General features: G+C 49.8%; 3 protein-coding genes across 3 annotated transcripts in view; 1 reads left to right on the top strand and 2 right to left on the bottom strand.

Annotated features, from left to right (window-relative positions):
* The window catches only part of LOC106818938 (rRNA methyltransferase 2, mitochondrial-like), an 8,933-nt gene extending 3,083 nt beyond the window's left edge, over window positions 1–5,850 (bottom strand). The window contains exons 1-3 of the mRNA XM_014823608.1: window positions 5,614–5,850; window positions 5,451–5,548; window positions 336–533 (exon numbers count right to left, since the gene is read on the bottom strand). Of these exons, the coding sequence (XP_014679094.1) occupies window positions 336–533; window positions 5,451–5,503 (251 nt within the window). The 5' untranslated portion in view covers window positions 5,504–5,548; window positions 5,614–5,850. The remainder of the gene's footprint in view (window positions 1–335; window positions 534–5,450; window positions 5,549–5,613) is intronic.
* Window positions 5,851–6,217: 367 nt separating this feature from the next.
* Window positions 6,218–10,934, top strand: LOC106818667 (protein UBASH3A homolog). The gene is made up of 3 exons (XM_014823357.1): window positions 6,218–6,464; window positions 6,843–7,008; window positions 9,358–10,934. The coding sequence occupies exons 1-3, from the start codon at window positions 6,360–6,362 to the stop codon at window positions 10,932–10,934; spliced, it is 1,848 nt and encodes a 615-aa protein (XP_014678843.1). The 5' UTR covers window positions 6,218–6,359.
* A 2,464-nt stretch (window positions 10,935–13,398) lies between these two features.
* LOC106818679 (E3 ubiquitin-protein ligase RBBP6-like) overlaps window positions 13,399–23,708 on the bottom strand; it is a 32,858-nt gene continuing 22,548 nt past the window's right edge. Inside the window, exons 12-18 of the mRNA XM_014823364.1 lie at window positions 22,488–22,652; window positions 20,497–21,105; window positions 19,785–19,974; window positions 19,149–19,417; window positions 18,602–18,901; window positions 18,513–18,561; window positions 13,399–18,473 (exon numbers count right to left, since the gene is read on the bottom strand). Coding sequence (XP_014678850.1) covers window positions 15,191–18,473; window positions 18,513–18,561; window positions 18,602–18,901; window positions 19,149–19,417; window positions 19,785–19,974; window positions 20,497–21,105; window positions 22,488–22,652 — 4,865 coding nt within the window. The 3' untranslated portion in view covers window positions 13,399–15,190. The remainder of the gene's footprint in view (window positions 18,474–18,512; window positions 18,562–18,601; window positions 18,902–19,148; window positions 19,418–19,784; window positions 19,975–20,496; window positions 21,106–22,487; window positions 22,653–23,708) is intronic.

Raw genomic sequence — 23,708 nt, forward strand, 5'->3', positions numbered from 1 at the left:
ATATATGTGTGTGTCTTCGAATTTAGCCAGGTGTCCGAAGCCGGAGACGTGTAGAAACCTCGGCAGGCATGTAAACATTGCAAGCTCATTTGCCCGCTTTAAAAACTGGCCATTTAAATTCTTAATTTAAAATAACAAAATGTTAACACAGGAAACGAACAGTGTCTAGAAGTTATCTGGTGTACACTTCTTTACTCAATATTCCAAAAATATTCATGCAAATATATGGGCAACTAGAATGTCATTCGGGCATGTACATTTTACAGAATACTTGCCCGAAGGGCTAGTAGCTCAGAGTTTTTCATGAAGACTGTACTATATATATATATATATACCTGTACTTGTCATCAATCTCAATGAGTTTGAAAGCACTGCGTGCACGATAATGTTTTGTCTTTGCCATTTTCACGTAGGGGTCTCGACTCTGTCTTATCAGCCATTCGTTCGAGCTTGTATTGTCTCTTGCTACAGCAGTGACGTGCATTCCTCTAGTTACCGGTATATTCCTCCAACCCCAAGACACCGAAGATTTTCTACAAATGCAAAAAATAGTTGTATCCTAGTCTTTTGTTATTGGTTCTATACTGTTGCAGAAATGGCACATTTGGTTTTTTGTGATGACATTACATCTTACCACCAATAACTAAAACTGCTGCATCATGATCATGGCACGATCATGGAAATAATAGAGATGGAAGATGGAAATTAATTTTTAGATATTAATCGTCGTCAACTTGTGTATACACATATCTAAGTTCACCATTTATAGATGCAGACTTGAAAACGTTAGACCAACTTTTTCAGCAATGAAAGCCAATATTAAACATGTTATATGAACATTGAAAAGTATATAGCACAAACAAATAACAATATGAGCAAACTTTATGGTAAAAGGGCTTCTATATTCCACAGTTTATGATAGGAACCACTTATAAATACTATACCTCAATATGCACTAAGTCTTGATTGCGAACTTATATGTAATAGGATCCCAAACATGCAAATGTAAATTAAAGGGATACTAGACTCTAGGATTTTACTGCATACAACTGTACTTACTGTATAACAAATCGTCTATACCCACACGTACTTGTTACTAGATACCTAATTTAATTGTTATAATTAATTATACATCAACGCTACGAAATTTGAACGGCGCCATTGACACCCGCGACCGTGCTGCCACCCTGAAACAGTTGCACGTTACAGACCGAAGGCTAATCACAAATGTGCAATTATATTTATACCTAAATGCTATTTAACCAAACAATGTTCATTTTAGGACAAATTTATCCATAATATAACTGAAACTATATGTCGTTTATAAGATATATTACAATCCTTTTGCTTTTAAATTAACAAATAAGAAACACCCTCGGTCTGTAGCCCTTAGCTGAAAAGTCGTTTTGCGCAACTTTTCAGATCGTGCACTTTGAGTGGCGCCACCGTCGTTGTAATCACTGTAGTCGTTAGTTTTAAAACATTAAAAAAAAAAATTTCTAATGGCGATTGAACCATGAGACTTTTTATGTAGCAAAATTTTAACCTAAATTAACTGAAAATAACCCTAGAACCTAGAGTAAAGGATCCCTTTAATTTAAGTATAAAGTTGTGTACCAAAGTATACTACCTACGTATCAAATTATATATATTAAAGTTAAATATATATGTAGTATTTGAAATGGCTGTAACATGTATGTAACAGAGACCCTTGCCCGCCAACCGTTTTTTGCGTTATCAAAACCAAGCGCGGCCATGTTGGCATCATGGTAAGCGACTTCTGTCGACTGGATACGCGTGGAAAGTTCAGCTTTAAGAGAGATCTCCAACATTTCACGACGAAAATCTGAAAATGCGTGAATTATTGTAGGATAGCGGATGTACTATACCTATTCTGATAGGGAAAAAGATGAGAATTCTTTCGATACCTTGCCTGCTTATAACTAATCAGGAGAACATGAGAAGTGAGTCACAGAGGAGATGGCATTCACACCCGACAGATGTTACGGACCTCTGTATGACGCCAGACCTTATGTGGCTACAGACTCTAAGAATGGAAAATTGGAGTTTAAGGCAATGAGCACAGCAGCGTTTCACTGATGAATGATTTGAGGAAATGATGATAAATTAAATATTTCACAGGGTACCCGACTTTATGACTGTACTGTTCATATATTCTTCTATTGCGAGCAGTTTCTTAACCTACTGTTCTTCTATGTCCAGATTTCAAATGTTGTATGATGACGCTTATGAAGTTGAGGACTTAACCTGTCAAGTCAATTCCTTCTTGTCTCTGTCTCTCCTCCTCCCTCTCTGTCTCTCCGCCTCTTCTCTCTCCTGCTCTCTCTCTCTCTCTGCTCTCCCCCTCTCTGGTCTCTCTGTCTTCCCGCTCTCATCTCTCATAGCTCTCTCTCTCTCTGTCTCTCCTCTTTCCCCTCTCTATCCTCTCTACCCTGTCTCTCCTCCTCTCCTCCTCCATCCTATGTCTCCTCTCTGTCTCTCCTCTTGCTCTCTGTCTCTGCCTCCTCTCCTCCTCGGCTCTCTGTCTCTCCTCCCTCCTCCCTCTCCTCTCTCTTCTTCTCTCTGTCTCTCGCTCCCTCTCATCTCTCTCTCCTCCCTCTCTCTCTCTTCTCTCTCTTCTCTCTCTTCTCTCTTTCTCTCTCTCTCTGTCTCTCTCTGTCCCTCTCTCTCGTTGTTCTCTCCTCCTCACCCTCGTCTCTCACTCTCGTCTCTCCTCTCCCGTCTCTCTCTCCTCATCTCTTCTTGATGTTTTGTGTCCTCCTCCTCCCCCTCCTCTCTCTGTCTCTCCTCCTCCTCCCTCTCTCTCTCTGTCTCTCCTCCTCCTCCTCTCTCTCTGTCTCTCCTCCTCCCTCTCTCTCTCTGTCTCTTCTCCTCTCCCTCCCTTCTCTCCTCTTCTCTCTCTCTCTCTCTCTGTCGCGTCCTCCTCTCCCTCTCTTTTTCTCCTCTTCTGTCTCTCCTCCTCCTCCCTCTCTTCTCTCTCGTGCTCTCCTCCTCTCCCTCTCTCGCTCTCTGTCCTCTTCCTCCTCCCTCTCTTGCTCTTCTTTTTCTCCTCCTCGTTGCTCTCTGTCTTTCTGCCCCTCTCTCTCTCTCTCCTCCTCTCTCTTCTCTCTCTCTGTCCGCTCCTCCTCTCTGTCTCTGTCTCTCCTCCCTCCGCTCTCTCTGTCGCTCTCCCTCTCTGATCTCGGTCTCTCCTCCCTCTCTCTCTCATCGCTCGCTGTCTTCTCTCCTCCCTCTCTGCTCTCCTCTTCTCTCCTCCCTCCCTCTCGGCTCTCCTCCGCGCTCTCTCCCCACTCTTCCTTCCTGCCTCCTCTCTCTCCCCTCCCTTCTCTCCGCCTCTCTCTCTCTGTCTTCTCCTTTCTCTCTCTCTCTCGTCTCTCTCCCTTCACTCCTCCGCTCCTCTCTCTCTCTGTCTCGTTCCTCCTCCTCTCTATCTCCCTCCTGCTTCCCTCCTCAACTCCACGCAACCTGATTAATTACGTTCTACCAGATAAGGTACTAAATAAACAAGTCTTGAAACACACTTAGGTCTATGCTACTAATTAGTAATCACGATGAACAAACTAGTTCACGAAGCTTCTATATATATTCTAGAAACAAACACTGTTAGAAACAAGTCCGTGGAAACATACACTATCGATGCAATACGAATCATTTTAATCCTAAACCTACAAGCATATCACAATTTTATATTACATCACATAATTTCGAGTTACGGCCGGTTGGTAACTTTGCCTTTTAATGATAGCCATTGTTTTGTTACAATCTGGACAAACCATTTGCCCTTGGTGCGAAGGTAATCTGTAAACACGTAGTAGGTAAACCAGCTGAAGATTTAGCATGCAGTTTATGATTGTCACAACCAATATCTTCTTCCAGTACCGAGGACTCCACTTAGCCAACATAAAACACCAGGTTTCGGTGTTTATCTCACTGGCTTGCGTTAAACTCGGGAGAATCACCAAGGCGAAGTGATGTCAATTGATGTGAGGTGTGTGTGCTGTGTGTGTGTGGTGTCATCTGTTGTAGGTCTCGATGACCGGTCTTGTCTCGGAGACCGGTCTCGCAGACAGGTTTCCTTGGTCTCCGGTCTCGGTCTCGGCCTCGGAGTCAATGACGCGGACTCGGGACTCGGACGCGAGCCCTCCGGATCGAGACTCGCGTCGAGACGGCTCGAGGCACTACATACATAGTAGCTCGTAGATTGCTGTTGCGCGCTTTAAATCGCGCGTGGGCCGATAGCACGTTCGACGCGCATCATTCGCTATTCAACACGGGCATAAAATGTGACACAGTGCGCGGCCGGTTAATCAATCGTCTGCTACTGGGCTGGCGGCAAGTGAATTATAAGCAGCAGAAAGGGAGAAATCGATGTCATGAACCTCATGTGCGAGTACTATAGGTCACTACTATATGACCTCTACCACTTCGAAGAGTACGGTACTACGTATTAGGTACTAATCTAGCACCTCTCTCATTTGGCTTCAAACAAGCGTGTCCTTCCGTGAAACCACAAATGGATCCGTTTACCTTGAAAGCGTTTACGTATGCAACTCGTGTCTCTGTGTGTTTCGGGCTGACTAATACACTTTCGAATGTTACGATGCGTACGGTGCGCTTCCAGATCAAATCTCATAAGCAAGTCGGATGATGGCCCACTAATCTAAGCATTCTACATACAGATCGATATGTTCGTAGCGTAAACAATGCATAATTGCACAATTTTATTTATTTTATTTTAACTTTCCACACACGGTATTTCCTAAGTCGACAACAAATATGCTGGTCCCAAAGTGTCGACTGACCTGCAAGTTCTATCGGTCTTTCGTTTCTTATGCAAACAAGTGACAGATTCCAGCGGACAGGAAAACCCCCCCCATTATTGAACAAACACATACATAGAAGGTGACATGGCCTTTTCGGTCTGTGCCCCCCTTTTCTTTTTTTATCAAAACCGGGACTCCGGTCTCGAACTCGACTCGGGTGCGTGTCGACGCGACTCGGGTGGTGCGACCTCGGACTCGCGATCGGACTCGCGACTCGCGATCGGGCTGGTCGCGGACTCGGACTCGGACTCGGACTCGCCGGTGGGGCGGGAACTCGACTACACACACGGTGTGTGTGTGTGTGATGTGTGTTGGCGTGTAGTGTGTGAGAGTAGCCGCTAGGTAATTCAGACTGGGTAATCTCAGACCGTGACACCGGAGACGTACACTGGGTACGCTCCTCGGTACCGTATTACCCTAAATACCACTATAATTTATAAATGATTTCTTATCCCTCCATTTCATTGAAGCAGCGGTTCAAGGATGGAGAACATGGGTCCCAATAAAACCAATGTCATCCCGGTTAGGCACATTGGTTTTATTGCGACCCAAGTTCTCTATCCTTGGGCCGAAGCAGCTAGGTGAATATAGCTATACGCAACTTACAGAAATGACCGCTTTGTTGATGTCACGCCGCGGTCGATACCACGCATTGCCATTGCATTAGCAGTGCACTCTACACCACACACTGACACAGTTTACACCAAAGATTCTAGAGTGCCGTAGGTTCGTTAGTTTCGTAGTTCACTCTACGATCTTTGGTTTACACTCACTCGCCGCGGTACGGTTTTTACATAGGCCAGGGTTTTGTTATTCATTATGTGACATATTCGATACTCGACATATTTGATTTTACGACTACAGCGCAAGGCTATAGCTGTTGTTCTAGTCTTGTATGATCTCCTCTTTTGTGTTCATACGACCGTTGTGACCAGTAACACGAGGAATATATTTACTAATGAATTTTGATGGAATTTTATTATGATTTTTCACAGGGAGATATAGTGATCCGCTAGAGGGCGCGATCAGCACTAACAAAATACCATTCGGTTATTTCACGTTTTATGTTTTTCCATTTAATATTAATTATAATTCTTTAGGTCCTTATTGTCATTTTGAGCTATTCAAGTAACAAAATAAAATTACGATGATTAGTAGCATTAAATCTCCCCAGTTAAAACCTTTGCCGGTCAATTATATAGTTATGATGTCCGTCGAGTTCTTGGTCCCTTTCGGTCCGTTTCGGAGTATCATGTAGGCTTACTAATGTAGACTGGTACCCGGTCCCACCTCTCGGCTTAGTTACTCGATGGGTAACCCATCGAGTAATCGAGATGGGAGCGAGTACCAGTCTACTACAATGTAGCCGCGGTGGCTTTGTCGCGTTACGGTCGAATTACCTCAGTGACCCGAGAAAGAACCCCTGAAGCAAACAAACTATATAACTATAATATAACCTTTCCGTACCCAGCTGTACCACTCACTCTGCAAATACGTTACGAACGTAACGAAACTATGGCTATGGTAACGGGCTATGGCTCGACAAGTCCACCAAGAAGACGGTCTAAAAACTTCACCCCTCAGAGTCAGACAGTGAAACGGTGTTTTTCTTCTGTGCAGGTAGGTTGAACTTTACCATGGCATTGCAATGCATCGGCCTTTGCGGAGCAAAGCTAGTTTGGCATCCCCGCAATTTGTCCGAATTTCCTCTGACCAATGCCCACACCGACGATTTTGGTGGTTTGGTGTGGTCATTGCCATTGGTCAGAGGAAACTCGGACTACGGGCCATATGCTACACTATTATGTCACTAATCTGAGGTGCTAAACTAGGCTTGGACCGGGTTTGCCATGATGGTGTAGCCGTGCATTGATTTGATGGGATGATTGTGATTGCATAGACTCAACATTTTCATTTTCACCGACCGGTACTGCCGCAGTACCATTACTTATCGATCAATTTTATGCATGCATTATACTAGCTGCAACATTTTTTCAGGTATTGATCCAGATGGGCTTCTCGAAGGAGAGAGCGGAGAAGGCTGTTGCAGCAACAGGAAACGGTACAGCACAGGAAGCAGCACAGTGGCTGCTGAATCATGCCAATGATCCGTTATTGGATGACCAGTCTCCCCGGGAATACGTGCTCCTCATGTGTCCAACAGGTAAATATGGGATATGTAACATTGTAAGTTCGTAAGGGGTGGTATGTTGTGTATATAGTTTGGTTACGTCACTGTTATATGCAAGCAATTGATAATTTTGACAATATCTGTGAAATTGTGAGCAGGTTCATCTAGTTTTAACATGAAAAATATAGAACGATTTGATGTATTACATAGATATATACATAGTTCTGTTAGTTTTTTGGATTAATTGTTTGGATAATATTGTTGCAGCATCTGAAATTGTGGGCATGCAGTATCGTCACGTTACTATCTAATACATTGATTTCGCTAGAGCCCACTTTAGGACTTCAATACATATACGATGATGTCAATATACTTCATTACCATAACCAGGGCTCCACACTAACTTTTTTTCTAGTGGCCCGTTCGGGCCAGTAAAATCATGAATTTTCAATTTTTGGTGGCCCGAAAAGCAAAGTTACTGGCCCCCCCAAAAAACAAAGAAAAACATTAAAAATCGAGGAGGAACCGTAAGAGGAAGAAACTTTAAACTTGGTCCACAGTTGCATCTTATGGGGCGAGAGAACCCTATTGATTCTGAGCCACTTCCACCCAATGTCAAGGTCACAGGGTCATTAACTATATTTCGAACACTGATACGTACGTACGCAGAGCTGCGTGTGTTATGATATCGATTTCTTCCACTGCACGCTACAATGCACTGGACCAATGACGAATGCTAACCGGTCCACGAGCACAAGCAGAAACTAGAACAGAAACGACACGCATTCACTTTATATGCAGAAGACTCGAATGATATTTTTACGCGTAAAGTTCTCTCGCATACGAGACCCAAACTACCGTATAGTACGCATACATCGCATCACACCATATTCAGGGATGAGATTCTTCCGCGGATCCGCGGATTTGACAGTCCCAGGGGTCGATTTTGTGAAACGTCTAAATTCGTTGAGAAAATTGGGAGGGGGGGTAACAATGTAAACATTTAAAATATATACCCTCAACTGCTCAACAGCACCTGACTGTAGACTGTAGAGTGTAGACAGTAGACTGACAGCGAAGTATACAGTGTATCTGTTTTTGTGTACCAGAAAAGAAAATCCTCGTTCACAGGCTGCAGTAGAGGGGCAGTCGTTTGAGGTAGCTGATCACGTAACGACCATCCCTGGCCTGGGGCCGGGTTTACCTGTTGCTGTGTGCATGTTGTGTGCATGACTATGCACTGATTGTTCCATTCGCATTGTGTTTTTTTCATACAATTCTCGTCGCAGCAAGGCAGCTTATGTCTGAGTAAAACAATGCAAGCGACGGGTGGAAACAGAAAAATATCATTATGTCTAGACATTTAATAAAAAAACTTACTCTATTTTCAGGCCCCTGATTTCCTATTCATAATTCGTTTGTTCCTTTTGACAACTTGAAAAGGTGATTCAAGAGTTTCCTATAATGTGTTCAGAATAGCTTAGAATGCACCAAATTGCACCATTCTTTTAAAAAAAAATTCGGGGGAGCATGACCTACGGTCCTCGCATTGCTTGCTCCTCTGTTTGCTAATTTCAATTTCAGCTGGAAATTAAATTCTCCAATCTCATTCCTGCATATTGCAGCGGTCACGCGCATTGTATTGTAACTATTGTTTGCGTATTGTTCTAGCTATCGCGGCTCATGCACACGTACACCACGTAGTCATGTAAACACACTGTAGCTACACATATACATGCACACATACCGTACGTACGCACGCACAAGATTTTCACGTAAGAAAATTATACTTTTTCTTACATAGTCACTTAGAAAGTTTAGTGGCTCGATGGGTCCACCAAAATTTTGCATTTCTAAAATTCTGCTGGCCCGACGTTCAGTTTTACTGGCCACGGGCCATCGGGCCAGCGCTAGTGTCGAGCCCTGCTATAACAATCCCAATGCTAACCCTAACCTTAACCTAATCCTAATTCCCATCATGTATGTATGTCATTTCTAAAGTAGGTCTCACCCAATTGGTTTTTATGTATAATGTAAGTGAATGTGTAGTGTACAGTGAACCCCGATTTTACGTCCCCCGATTTAACATGAATTTGGATATATAACGCGATGAGTCATTGGACTTGGCCAACTATAGATCGTGCAACTAAATGAGTTTACATGACTTGTTGCTCTGTTTTAGGATGTTAGGTCAACATTGGGTCAGTTTAGACGCTGATTTTCTTGAAACCCGGTTTAGCGCAACCCTGCTTTTTTCGCAATGACATTTTATGGACCTCAACGATTGCGTTATAATGGGCCACACTGTATATAGTTGTTGCATGTAGGTTTGAGTAATATACGTGTATGTATATGTATCGTTATATGCGCACGTGTTTGCAGGCAGCGTGCTGCAGGAGATAGAGCAGTTCTACGCCCACGCCGCTGACATGATCAAGGACTGGGACGCCGCGGCGTGCCGCGCCGCCCCGCACATCCCGCTGACGGGATTCTTCCCCGTCAGGCACGCCCACGTCGCCCTCCTCCACGACGCTCTCCGCCGTGTCGTCGACGCCGCCGACCCCACGACCCGGATGCATCTCGAGCACGCCATCCCGGACTCCATCGTCGGGCTCGCCGTTGCCGACGGCGACGCTACACGCCTCTGCGAGCTCGCAGCCTCGTTCGCCGGCGATCTCGCCGCCGCCGGCATCCAGGTGGCGCCGAGCGAGGACATCGCGCGGCGGCGGCCGCCGCGCATCGCGCTCGCACGCAACTTCGCCGCGCACCAGCGGCCGACGCTCGAGCGGCTGTGCCGGCGCGTGGACGTAGGTGGCGCCAGCGGCACGGCGTGGGACGTGCGGCTGTACTCTCGCGACGCGGGGTTCAGCGGCTGCGAGGCGCACCGCGTCGCGCACAACTACGAGCCCGTCTACGATGACGAGCTGCAGCTGACGATCGACGACTACGTCTACGTCGCCGCTGGTGCCCTAGCCGCCTCCGAGGACGGCTGGGTGAGCGCCACCTCGTGGCGGACGGGCGTGCGCGGCATGACGCCCGGCAACTTCCTCCAGAGGGCGCCCGAGACGTGCGTCTGGCGGCTGCACCGTTCGTACCCGGTCGCACGCGTCGTCGTCGAGGCGGTGAACGGCGTGCAGGGAGCGCCGGCGGCGGCGCGGCGGCGGCTGTACGTCATGCGTCACGGCGAGCGCGTCGATTTCACGTTCGGCGGCGACTGGTGGATTGAGACGTGCTTCGACGCGGCGGGCAACTACGTGAGAGTCGACGCGAACCTGCCCCGCGCGCTGCCGCGTCGCCGCGGCGGCCCGCACGACTACGACCGCGACGCGCCGCTCACCGAGATCGGTCTCACGCAGGCGCGCCTCGTCGGCGACTCGCTGCGTTTCGGCGGCGGCACGGTGGCGCACGCGTACGTGTCGCCGTCGCTGCGCTGCGTCCAGACGGCGGACGCGCTGCTGCGCGCACTCGGGGTGCGCGACCGCGTGCCGCTGCGCGTCGAGCCGGCGCTCTTCGAGTGGATGGGCTGGTACAAGGCGCGGCGCGCGACCTTCATGACCCCCGCCGAGTTCGCCGACGCCGGCTACAACGTCGACGTCGCGTACTGCGCGCTCGTCGACGAACGGCAGCTCGCGACGGCCGAGACGCTCGCCGACTACTACGCTCGCAGCGAGCGCGCGACGCGGCACGCCGTCGCCCACGCTGCGGCAGAGGGCGCCGGCGGCGATGTCCTCCTGGTGGCGCATGCGGCGTCGCTGGAGGTGAACACGCGGGGCCTGCTCGGGCTGCAGCCACGCACCTACTCGGCACTGTCGCGCATCATGAACGGGACGCCGTACTGCAGCCTCGCCGCGCTGGAGGAGGGGTCGTCGGCCAGCGCGGCGTGGAGCCTCGTGCAGCCGCCCTGCATGCCCGTCACTCACATGTCGAACCCAGAGTTTGACTGGACGGTGTTGAAGTAGAGGGGTCGTCGGCCAGCGCGGCGTGGAGCCTCGTGCAGCCGCCTTGCATGCCCATCACGCACATGTCGAACCCAGAGTTTGACTGGACGGTGTTGAAGTAGAGGGGTCGTCGCCTTGCATGCCCGTCACGCACAAGTCGAATCTGGAGTTCGACTGGACAGTGTTGAAGTAGAGGGGGCGCCGCCGGCAGTGGCCGAGGCAGACATTGCTGTGGATGTGTTAGGGTTTTTTCAGCAGTATGTTAACTGCTTGTGTGATGTGGGTTGTTTTACAGAGTAAATATACATACAATTCATAATCATAAGTGAATGAAAATAAATATTGTTTTTATTCACTTCTGATATATTATATATATATATATATATCAAGAGTACATAATAGAGTAATCTCTATTATGTACTCTTGATATATATCAGTAGTAGATAATAGGGAAGGAGTGTGACTTCAATAAATAAGGGAAATTCGTCATTTACTAGCCTTATAATACCTACGATTTACTACACTACGCTCAAATCGTACACAGTACATTCGCCTAGCATCGTGCAAAATCGTTTCCTCGTATACACCCGCAATCCGGAAATACAGATTAAAACGTACGACTCGATTTTCCATTATGTTGCCAGCAAACTGAATGTTTAAACTGCCTAACTCGAAACAAAAGGCAGCTACTAATGACTTGCGCCCTCGGCGATGCGGTGTGGCTCGCTGAGCTAATCTTTGACCTATTTACAGCTGCCTTTTGTTTTGAGTTAGGCGGTTTACGCATTCAGTTTGCTGGCAACATAATGGAAAATCGTGTCGTACGTTTTAGTCTGTATCTCCGGATTGCGGGTGTATACGAGGAAACGATTTCGCACGATGCTAGCCGAATGTACTGTGTACGATTTGAGCTCAAGTTGGTTGAGTTACGCATAGTAAATCGTAGGTGTTCTAAGGCTAGTAAATGACGAATTTCCCTTGTTTATTGAAGTCACACTCCTTCCCTATTATCTACTCCTGATATATATGTATATATATATATATATATATATATAGGGGTGCCTAACCAAAATTACAGTTTATGAATCAAAATTGCTTGCAAACTGGTACTTATAAGCATGTACAACAGCAATGTATTGTGTGCAATGAAAACAGCATTGTAATCCTATAATGTATGTACGTTACTGATATTGACATAGCCAGCAAATCCTTTATATAATAAGTACAATAGTCTCAGAAATCAGATTTAATCATTACGTTTATCTATTTAGTTGTGACAGACTCTATATAGATTCATATAGAGCATGCTTTTGTTCGCAGATTATGTATGTTATTGATACAACACGGACAGTACACATCAAAACTGCTAGCTATCTCTGCTATCATCGCAGTTTATCAGTGCCAGGAACTCCCACAAAATATAAACGGCGGATTTCTGGCACGTACAGTTTAGAGTAAACACATTTGCCATTGACTGCCACTTTTCGGCTGAAGTTAGCGAGATTTCCGGTTTTGCTCTGCTATTATTGCGACTGTGATGATAGGGTTTGAAAAGCTAGGGGCAAGTGTTTAGTGCAAAACCTTGTGCAGAGAGTGGTGTGCACCCAATATCACCCTGATAGCAATCACAAGAGATTCTACATTCTGTTGAGGTAAAATGACGACTTGCAGTCAAAGTTGCCTGTATATAAATGTATGAGGGGAGTACAAAACGTGCTCTTTATATACAGGCAACCATTTTAGAGGTGATTTCACCCGTGTAACTGCTACTCAAGGGAAAGCTAAAAAAAACGTCGTTTATTGATGGTTGTTATTTTTATAGGCGTGCCCACTAACACAGGTTTGATTGTGCTCTGAGCAGTGACTCGCTGGAGAGTTGTTCTGTTATATATGTGGCGGTGATGACTTATTGCAGGCTTTGTGTCTGCTTTGATGGTTCTGCAAAAAAACCAGATGCCGGTAATTGAGTTGAGTTGAGTTATACTTCCAGTTGCGCAGCTGACATTTTAAATGCGTGTTTCTGTCCGTTGACCCACGTGGGTACGAGCTGTGGGTGAAGACTCGTCTGTCGGTGTGAGAGCAATTGTTATTTGTCATGTACTGAAACACACGTACCCTCGCTCTCTCTACGAGTGCGCGCTTTTGTTGTCTCCGTCACCCCCTGATTAGTTACATGTGAAACAAGTTTTCTGTCGCGTCGTCGCGCTTCATACATTTGACTGCAGGATTTTCGTGTTTTACATAATTATATATAGTACTTGGTATGTAACATGCACAATAAGCATCATGCTCTTGGAAGTTGTGGGAGTGAACGTTATAATTATTGCTACAGAATTATGTTATTGTTATGCATATTAATATTAAATTAATATTTTAATAAATTGTTGTATTAACATAGGTTGTTCAGCAATTCGTTACAGTGTGTCATGTGTATGAACGTACAGCGTACGAAACGAAACAATGAGAAATGACAAGAACATTAGAATTAGTGTGTGACTGCAAATAATATTTCATTTATTTTATCGCACATATTTGCATACAGAATACTATATCATACATACTTAGTTACAACATCTTATAGTAACACAGCAATACCTTACGAGAGGATGGAATATGATGCCGGAATTTTATCCACAACTACTCCAACTACGTGTACTTTGTAATTATATGGCCGTTGGCAAACTGCACGAGTTTTTAACCTGTGATAAGAGCTACATATACACGCGACACTTCAATACTTTTATAGTAAATACTTTTAGTTGACCGACTTTAGCAACAACATGCACAAAGCTGTATTGCCAATCGGTCTTGTGAAGGTGGAAGGCGAGGTTTACCAACTTTCTAGGACATAGCGACAAGGAGGGTAATGACCCAAGTGGTGGTGGTGGTGAGGGGGGGGGGGGGCTAACACCGACTGGTTCATTTAGGAGAGATTAGTATTTCATTACAACCGCGCCGAGTAACGCCAGCTAGCTACCTGTCCCCCCCCCCTCCCCCGTGTGTCTATCGACCTAGAAATCCTTCATAAGTGAACACGAAGACAAGGCTTGGGAGACAGCCCCAGGGCGGGTGGTGGATCAGAGATGACAAAATACGTGTACCTGGGTACCTCCTTCCTGATTCTTCTGAGGGGAGGGCGAGACCGGCACAGTAATGTACCCTTGGGGTGAATCTAGTTGCGATTTGTCAAAGCACGTGTACCACTTGGTGGGATAATGTGTGAGAACACTTGACGTGTGTTGGAGCGGGGTACCTAGTGTGATAAGCATGACGATGACACTGGAGAATTAATGGGGAAAACGCCTCTCTCTATAAACGTGAATCAGAGGGGAAAAACACTTCAAGGCAGGACGAAACAAGAGATGTGTTTTTAATAGAAAAATAACGCGTCTTCGCTTTATTTCATTTACACAATAAATTACAAACAGTGATGTTAACTCTCGAAGCCTACCTTGTCTTCTGACTTCAGGTTTCACACATACACTTACCCTCGTTAAGCGTGTTCACCAGCATAAACACCACAATGAAAAAAATCTCAAACCAGAGGATGAATGATTGACACTTGGACTGACCTCGGTATTACGCACACATCTCAGCGGCTTTCACTCCCAGAAGAACTATGTACAAGCATTATATTACACGCAAACCACGCCTCCGCTTCCCCTTGGTTGCCGACATGAGCATCAAATCAAAAACCACACAGCAAGCATGTACAAATAAAAATCATAACGCAACATCTACGCAGCTAACCCTGTATTGCGCGCGAGTGAATACATACTAGGAACTGGTTTCCTGTCAAAAAAGAAAAAGAAATTGCATGCCTGCCTGTGAGTATTTTCTATTTTTACACACGTACATACACCACAACTAAATTGATACTCGAACCAACCACGCAGAATACCATTGTTAATTCCTCTCTACTCTCACACACTCACGGTATACCTACCAGAGCCTCACCCTCCCTGAATCGTTACCCTCACTAACTCACAATACACCTGCACAAGACCACATGTACACACTTTCTCTCACCACTCTCCGCACACTAACTACGTACAACAATCAGCCACTTAGTATGAAAGTTGGAAACCATAATTTGCTTATTCATTGCTGTTATATACAAACGATATTATAAACTTTCTCTCAACACCCCCAGTGATCACTATTTTACCACGTGCAGTTACAACAGAAACCTGAATGTATTGATTAAATTTACCAACGAAGAACCGAGCACGTTTTTACAGTCTAACCGTCCCTCCTTCCCTCCCTTACCCTAGTTTCTACTTCTTTTGCTTCTTCTTCTTTTTTGACTTTTTCTTCTTACTCTTCTCACGCCTCTCCTTCTTACCCTTCTTCTTGTGCTTCTTCTTCTTCTTGCGCGCCTCCTCTTCATCGTCGCTCTCGCTCTCACTGCTGCTACTCACGGCTCTAGACTTCTTCTTGGGACTCGGCGAATCAGAACTGCTCTCGCTCGGCGACCGACCCTTTCTTTTCTTCACGCCGGCGGCCGGCTTTGGCGAGGGTTCTCTCTGCTTCCCCTTCCCCTTCCCGGGAAACCTGACGGGACTCCTTCGCCGCCGCTCCACACTCGGCGTCCGCCTGGCGCCCCTCTTCGCTACGGGGGAGACCCCTGGTGGCGGCGGCTCGTCGCTGGACGAGTTTGCCGATTCGCCGTCCGACGACTCACCGTAGTCCGGCACAAAGGTTGCCTCGTCGACGAGGGTCGAGAAACGCCGCGCGGGACTCTCCTGCCTCTCCTTCTCCTTCTTCGCGTCCGGGTCAGCGCACTTCCTCTTCGACGCCTGGTCGTCGGGAGAGGGGGTCCGCCTCCGCTCCCGCTTCTTCTCGGGCTTCTCCTTTGGCTCCCGGTTCTCACCCGACTTTGAGCGCTGCTTCGCGCTCTCCGCATCGCGCCTGTGCTCGGTCTTTCTCTCCCTTTCCTCCCTGTCCGGTCTGCACTCCTCCTTTCTCGTGTCACTGGCTCCTTTTTCACTTTCTCTGCGTGATTTGTCCTCTTCTTTCTTTTCGCTGCCCCTACGATGTTTGTCGTTGTCCTTCTCACTTCCTCTGCGGTGTCTATCGTTGTCTTCTTTTTCTGTGCCTCTGCGGTGTCTATCGTTGTCTTCCTTTTCTGTGCCTCTGCGGTGTTTGTAGAGGTCTTCCTTTTCGCTTCCTCTGCGGTATCTATCGTTGTCTTCCTTTTCAGTGCCTCTGCGATGTTTATCGATGTCGTCCTTTTCGGTGCCTTTGCGGTGTTTATCGTTTTCTTCTTTTTCGCCTGCCCTGCGGGACTTGTCTTCGACTTTCTTCTCGCCTGCTCTCCGATGTTTATCGTCTTCCATGTTGTCGTTCACTCTCCAATTCCAGCCGTCGTCCTTCTCGCGCGACGCCCGCGGGTTCCTCTCTGCCTCTTTCCACTTGTCGTCCTCCCACTTGTCGGCGCGCTCCCTGCTCACGCGGCTCGCTGCCGGCGGCCTCTCGCTCTCACAGTACACCTGCAGCCCTCGCGCTGTGCGCACGGGAAACCTCGCAGGGGGGCTCACCTGCCGCGGCTCCACGCGCCGCGTGTCTCTGTCCGGCGGCGGCCGCCGCACATCCCGCTCCGACCGCCGGCCGTCGTCCAGCCTCCGCGGCCGCTCAAACTCGCGCCGGTCGACGGGGGAGCGGCGCGCGTGGTAGCCGGCGGCGACGGCCCGCTCCGCTCGGTCAGGCAAACGCGGCGGAGGCGGCGGCGGCTGGTCGCCGAGGAACACGCGGCGGCGGTCGCCGGCCTTCACGACGACGCTCGACGAGATGCGTGGCTTCTGCGTCAGGTATTTCTCCGCCTGCTCGATCACGGACATCGTCACGCGGCTGCGCGGGGGTGCCGACGTCGGCGTCGCCGGCACCGACCGCTCGCCGCCCTCCTCCTCGTCCTTCTCCCACTTGGAGACCTCCGGCGGCACGACGACGATCGCCGGCGACTTCGGCGCGTCGTCGCTCGACGCCGTGCGCTTGTCGTGCTCGGTGGTGGTGCCGGCGTCGCTCGTCGTGCTCTCGTACTCGACGACGCCGCCGCTGCCGTGCCGATGCAGCTTCTTCTCCTTGCGCTCCTTCTTGCGCTTCTTCCTCAGCTCCTTGCGCTCCTTCTTGCTGAGCTCCCGTGCCTTAGGTTGTCCCGCCGCGTCGAGTTTCGTCTCGGCCGCCTCTGTCGCTCCCTCGCTCGTCGCCTCTGTCGCTCCCTCGCTCGTGGGCTCTGTCGCTCCCTCGCTCGCGGGCTCTGCTGCTCCCTCGCTCGCCGGCTCCTGCACGTCGGGGCTGCCTGCTGCGACCGTTTCCTTGGGAAGGTCCTCGTCCCCGGATTTCTCCCGCTCCGAGTCTGGTATCTCTGTTTCTCCCATCGATCGGGAATCTGCTGGATCTACCGTCTCTTCACCAGCCTCCTCTCGCGGCAAGTTCACCTCCTCGGCTTCCTTCTCCGTATTGCCTCGCTCCTCCTCCTCCTTCGTCTCCTCTTCCTTGTTCTCCTTCACATCCGCAGCTTCCTCCTCTGCAGACGGGGTGGCGTTTGCACTGGCGTCCCCCGCACTGTCCCTCTCCTCGCCGGGCTGTGGTGGCGCCACCTTCGCCGCCGCACCGTCGTCGTTCAGCATGGCCGTCATCGTGTCGAAGAGGTTGACAGACTTCCTGCGCGGCTCCTCGCGCTCGACCGAGGCGGCGGCAGCGACGGCGCCCTCTGTTGCATCGAGCGTCTTCGCCTGACCGACAGCGGCGGCGTCACCGAGGTGGTCGCTCAGTTCGTGTGCGACGGGCGTGGTGCCCTTTGCGTTATTGCTCAGCAGCAGCAGCGACTCGGTCACAGACTGCGGCGACGCGTCCGTCTTGCCCTCGCGCCACGCCCAGCCGAGCCCCAGTGTCGGGAAGCCCACAGGCTTCACCCTCTGACTCATCAGCGATGGGATCAGCTTATCCGGGCTCGCGGGCACGCCGGCAAGCTTCGACGGCGACGGCGGCGACGGCAGCGCGACGGGATGCAGCAGCGCTGCCGGCATGGCAGGTCGACCTCCCGCGGGCGGTGGCGATGCAGCGCGCTGCGACACCCACGTAGGAATCTTCGCGGCCGTCTCCGTCTCCGCCGCCGCCGCCGCCGCCGCGCTCGTGGAGTTCTGCACGGCCAGCGTGGCGGCGGCCGTGTCGGCGGCCGTGGCGCCCTCTTTCTTGCTCTGCTCGCCGGACGCGGTGCGACTGTGGTGCCGCTTCTTGTGCTTGCTCTTCTTCTCTTTCTTCTCGATCTTCTCCTGCTGCTTTGCAGCCTTGCTGGCCAGCTTCCCTTTCGTCTCGCTCTCTTTAGACTTCTTCGTCTTCGAGCGGTCCCTACTCTCCCCGCCGTCCCGTGGCTTGCTAACTAGGCCGCGGCTGACCACGCGCCTCTCCGGAGTTCTCCGCTTGCCTTCCCCCCGTGCCGCATCGCGCCGATCGAGCGGCTTGCCGTTTCGCGTCCAGTTTTCCTTGTTCTCCCGGTCGACTGGGGTGCGTGACCGCACGCGATCCCTGCTGCCACCTCGTAGCAACCTCGGGCGATCCCTGCTCCGGTCGACTGGGGTGCGTGACCGCACGCGATCCCTGCTGCCCCCTCGTGGCGACCTCGGGCGATCCCTGCTGCCCCCTCGTGGTGACCTTGCTGTGGCCGATCCCTGCTGGCCCCCTTCGTGGTGATCCTGGCGCGATCCTGCTGCCCCCTCGTGGCGACCATCGGGCGATCCCTGCTTCCCCCTCGTGGTGACCTTGGGCGATCCCTGCTGCTCCCTCGCGGTGACCTTGTGCGGTCCCTGCTGCCCCCTCGTGGTGACCTGGAGCAACGCAGCGGATAGCCCTCGGCGGTGCCACGTTCACGACTGCCCTCACGATACCGCCGCATACTAGGCGAGAACGAGCGCCGCCGCTCATGGCCAGGGGGCGCCGCCGACGGTGCATAATCGTCGCCGTAACGCTCGCCGTTGTAGTCGGCGTACCTGTTCCGGTAACGCTCGTCGTGGCGGTAACGGCGGTCGTGAGAGATCGCGTCCGGCGAGTAGCCGCCAGGCGGGCGCATGGTAGCGCGCCGTGTCGGCCGGCCGCAGCAGGGGGCAGTAGGGTCGGGGTGAGGGGGGACGCGCCGCGCGGCGGCGAGGCGACGGCGGCGTCCACTAGCACGGTGCTTTGAGTCGTTAGCAGAGGAGCGGAGGGAGCGGTGGCGGGGAGCGGCGGCGGGGCGAGTACGAGCGCCGAGGCGCAGAGCGAGAGCGGTAGGCGCGGGGCGTGGCCGCGACCGACGCCCGTACGGCGACCTCGAACGAGAGCGCGGCGTCAGCGAACGCAGGCGCGACCTGGGTCGTGGCGAGCGCGACAGTGGTGACCTCTTGCGGGGAGAGCGGCTGGGAGAGCGGCTGGGAGAGCGGCTTCGCAGAGGGAGTCCTTCGAGCAACCTTCGCTCGAAATCCTCGAGGGGATCCAACGGTTTCGTCAGCTTTGTCCGCTCCTCTTCCTCCCTGCAGAGAAAGAGAGTAGAACCTCGTAAGGAAAAACCTCTCAAATAAATCGAAAAAACAAAATAATGCATACAAACTAGGTCTTACCTAAAAATTGGCAAACATGTTATTGATTACTCCAGTGTCAAAATTACCACGGGTTTGTGCTGTTACTGTATAATAAATAGCAAATAACGCAGCCATAATTAGATTCGTAACGACTATTAAAATTCAAATTTACTAATCATTACTAACAGTATCAACAACATAACATTAATAACCGCGGGAAAGTGTGAAACACCCGACATAATACCTAGTGATAAATCGGTAGATAGATCGACCGTATAAATAGCCGCATAAGAACAAAGGAAAGGCCAGCAAAACTCACTTGAGGCGTTTCTGTTCCGTGTAGAACTCTTCCTCTGTAAGGGGAGGAGGTGCGCTGCCCACTATTGTGATGGGAGCCCCTTGCGGCGGAGGCCCTCCGTAGGCGAGCTGTGGCGGGCCACTGACGACCGGCGTCGTTGGCACGGTTACAGGTGCCAGTGGTCGCGGCATGATCACTAGTGGTCCGACGCCTGCAAGGAGGAGCGACGGTAATTACACCGTGCTAACGATATGAGATTCGGCAGCGCTGTGCATTTTTTTAAGGTTGCCTTTAGTCAAGGTATATCCTTTCAGGTGGTTTTACGGTGGGGAATGTTTTGCAGTCAATTTTTCAACACGGCAACAGTTGCTCGTCTTTTAACTTATATCTTCAAGGCTTTGAGTGCGATCCGATACAAGTTCGTTGCACAACGATGCTATCACTATATAAGAGTAAAACCTGCCTTTGCAGACGTCATGAAGATGCCTGTCACCATTATAAAGCACGGAAGAGAAGCAAGCATCACATTAATAAGTTCAAGATACCTAATAACCGAGAATAATTCAACAATAATTTACTAATTATCATCGACTCTGCACCAACCTCACACCGGTGTCATCTGTCAATGCAAATAAAAGGCAAATTCAGGGCAACAGATGCACGACTCACATTAATAGGTTCAGGAGACGAGTTCAGGTGAATGATAACTGATAGACGTGCCAAGCGTACGTACCTGGCGGCGGCGGCTGTAGGTTCGGCGGCGGCGGGCCGCCCGGCACGCTCATCCGTGGCGGCACTTCCATCCGCGGCGGCCCTCCATCGATCCTCACGGGGGCGTCCACGCCCGGCGGCCCGTCTGCCCTCGGGGGACCAGCGAGTCGCGGGGGTCCATCCACCCGCGGCGGCGCGCCCATTCTCGGGGGTCCGCCCGGCCTGGGGGGAGCGGGTAATCGCGGGCGGGCGAGGTCCATGCGCGGTTGGGGCGGGGCGCCGTACCCAGGCGGCCGCAGCGCGTCGTAGGGGGGTGCGCCGCGCGGCTCGTACCGCGACGCCTCATACTGTCGGCGCGCGGTGTCGGCGTCGTAGCCGCGCGGCGGGGGAGGCAGGCGGTACCCCGGCGGCTGCTGCTGCTGCGGGGCAGGGAAGCCAGGGGGAGGCAGGCCGCGTGGCATCTCGTAGCCGGGAGGCGGGCGGTCGTACCGAGCGGGGGGCATGCCGTCAACCTTAGCAAATTGGGGCGGTCCTGCAAGATGCGGCCTCGGGGGCGGGGGACCCCTGTAATCTGCGGGTGGGCGCCAGTGATCGTGTGCCGATGCCGACGACTTCTCATCTCTAGGCGCTCCTGCAATAACGAAAATGGAGCAACTTTAATCAGTGAAAGGCAGAGCCAGAGACGTCATTACCTATTACATAATATATATACATATACTGTACATCAGGTGTAGATAATAGGGAAGGAGTGTGACTTCAATAAACAAGGCAAATTCGTCATTTACTAGCCTTAGAATACCTATGATTTACTACGCGTAACTCAACCAACTTGAGCTCAAATCGTACACAGTACATTCGCCTAGCATCGTGCGAAATCGTTTCCTCATATACACACGCGATCCGGAGATACAGACTAAAACGTACGACACGATTATCCATTCTGTTGCCAATCAAATCAATCAAATTTCAATTTCAAATCAATTCAAATTCAATCAATCCCAATGTATTGTCCGCCTGACTTGAAACAAAAGGCAGCTACTAACGCTCGGCGATGCGGTGTGGCTCACTGGGAGATTGGAGCTGGAGCTGCTGCTGATTGCGGTGGGCGTGCGTGCATGGGGGGCATACCAGCTGTATGCCGGTATGCCGGTATGTAGCTGTATGCCGGGTCAAAAGTTATCTCGCCGAGTGTTGCGTCAATGTCCAATCTCCCAGAGAGCCACACCGTATCGCAGAGCGTTAGTAACTGCCTTTTGTTTCAAGTCAGGCAGAAAATACATTGGGATTGATGGCAACAGAATGGATAATTGTGTCGTACGTTTTAGTCTGTTTCTCCGGATCGCGGGTGTATATGAGGAAACGATTTCGCACGATGCTAGGCGAATGTACGGTGTACGATTTGAGCTCAAGTTGATTGAGTTATGCGTAGTAAATCGTAGGTATTCTAAGGCTAGTAAATGACGAATTTCCCTTGTTTATTGAAGTCACACTCCTTCCCTATTATCTACTCCTGATATACATCATACATTTATACATGTAAAAATACAAACATCGTACGTGCGAATAATGTTAATAATTCCAATATCAACAGCACACAATTAACAGATCTGGTAATACACTTTCAATAAATATTAATTTGTAATTGAGCACTTATGATAAAATATTATATTCCATCAATATTCTATCACGCGTTTCATCCAGTTGGGAAGTTTTCATTCAGAAAAGAGACGAGGAACAAGTCCACGCTAACCGCAAATGCCGAAACCAACCGAGTGCATGCCAAAAACCATGCCAAAACCGAGTGGTTGAATTCAGATCGAATTCAGTGCATATACATATATTACACCCACTTAGTCCCCAACTTCATTAACTCAATCAGCTGAAATGAACCGAACATCAGATTCGGATCAAATTAGGTAACCAGCAGTATTTCCGAGCTGCGCGATCGAGTTCACACCCTCTCTCATCAGCTTAATCTATGCGGCGTCTCTCGCGGCGGTAATGTGTACTCACTGTGTTCACGCGAAGGCCGCGGCGAGCCATCGTGCAGGTACGGACAGCTGTCGCCGGAGTAGCAGATGCGACCGCTGTCGTAGAACCAGCACGGCGTCTCCTCCTTACGCAGCATCACCGCGGCCGGGGCTCCACCACCGCCGCGGCTGTCACCACTCTCTCGCTCTGTCGCAAGGAAAGCAAGGGGTGACGCGTTACGTACAGCTCAGCATGTTACTTTGATTTCTTATCACGTGTAATCATCACGTCTTAATGAAAGTGTCAATGACACTGTAGCTCACCTTGGGTGTGATAGAAGAACCATCTCCATAGGTCTCTCCCATAGGAGTAACAACTGTTTTGGGACTAGCCTTACACATTCACATACCAAAATTTAACAAAATCGAATGAATTGAATCGAATCTATGGCCATTTTCATTTTTGCCAAAAAGTGGGCGTGGCTCGAAAATAGGCCAACTGGCATGCTCTGAAATAGGACGTTCATATCTCTCCCATAGGAGTAACAACTGTATGAAATTTGAAACATGTGGGTCAAACGGTTCTTGAGTTATCGTTGACCATAGGCAGACACTGAAATACATAGTGAAATTGCCAAAATCTACCCAATTTGCATAATTTAAAAAAAATATCAAAACCTGCGTGATATGTTTTGGGGCCAGTCCTTATTCATTCACATACCAAAAATGAGCAAAATCCATTGCACCTGAACTGACTTATGGCCATTTAAATTTTTGCCAAAAAGTGGGCATGGCTCGAAAGTAGGTCAACTGGCGTGCTCCAAAATAGGACGTTCAAACCTCACCCATAGGAGTAACAACTATATGCAATTTGAAACATGTGGGTCAAACAGTTCTCAAGCGTTGACCGTAGCCAAATGTTGACGGACGGACGGACGTACGACGCCCCATGGCAATAGCTCATCTTGACGATGTCAAGGTGAGCTAAAAATGTGTCATTAAACTAGAGTAAGAGTGAGCGAGAGAGAGAGAGAGAGAGAGAGATAGCGAGAGATAGAGAAAGATAGAAGAAAGCGAGAGAATGAGAGAGATAGACAGAGAGAGAAAGCACAGAAATTACCTACACAAATAACGAAAAACTAACACCTGTTGTAAACCATTGCCCCCCCCCCTGCCCTTCGGGTTCACTCGAGGCAGTAATCTATCCCAACACCTCCACCCCAACACGAGCTTCGATGAACACAGCCACGCTAGACTGATACTT

This window comes from Priapulus caudatus, unplaced genomic scaffold (genome assembly GCF_000485595.1).
Source record: "Priapulus caudatus unplaced genomic scaffold, Priapulus_caudatus-5.0.1 Scaffold37, whole genome shotgun sequence".
Classification (NCBI taxonomy): Eukaryota; Metazoa; Priapulida; class Priapulimorpha; order Priapulimorphida; family Priapulidae; genus Priapulus; species Priapulus caudatus.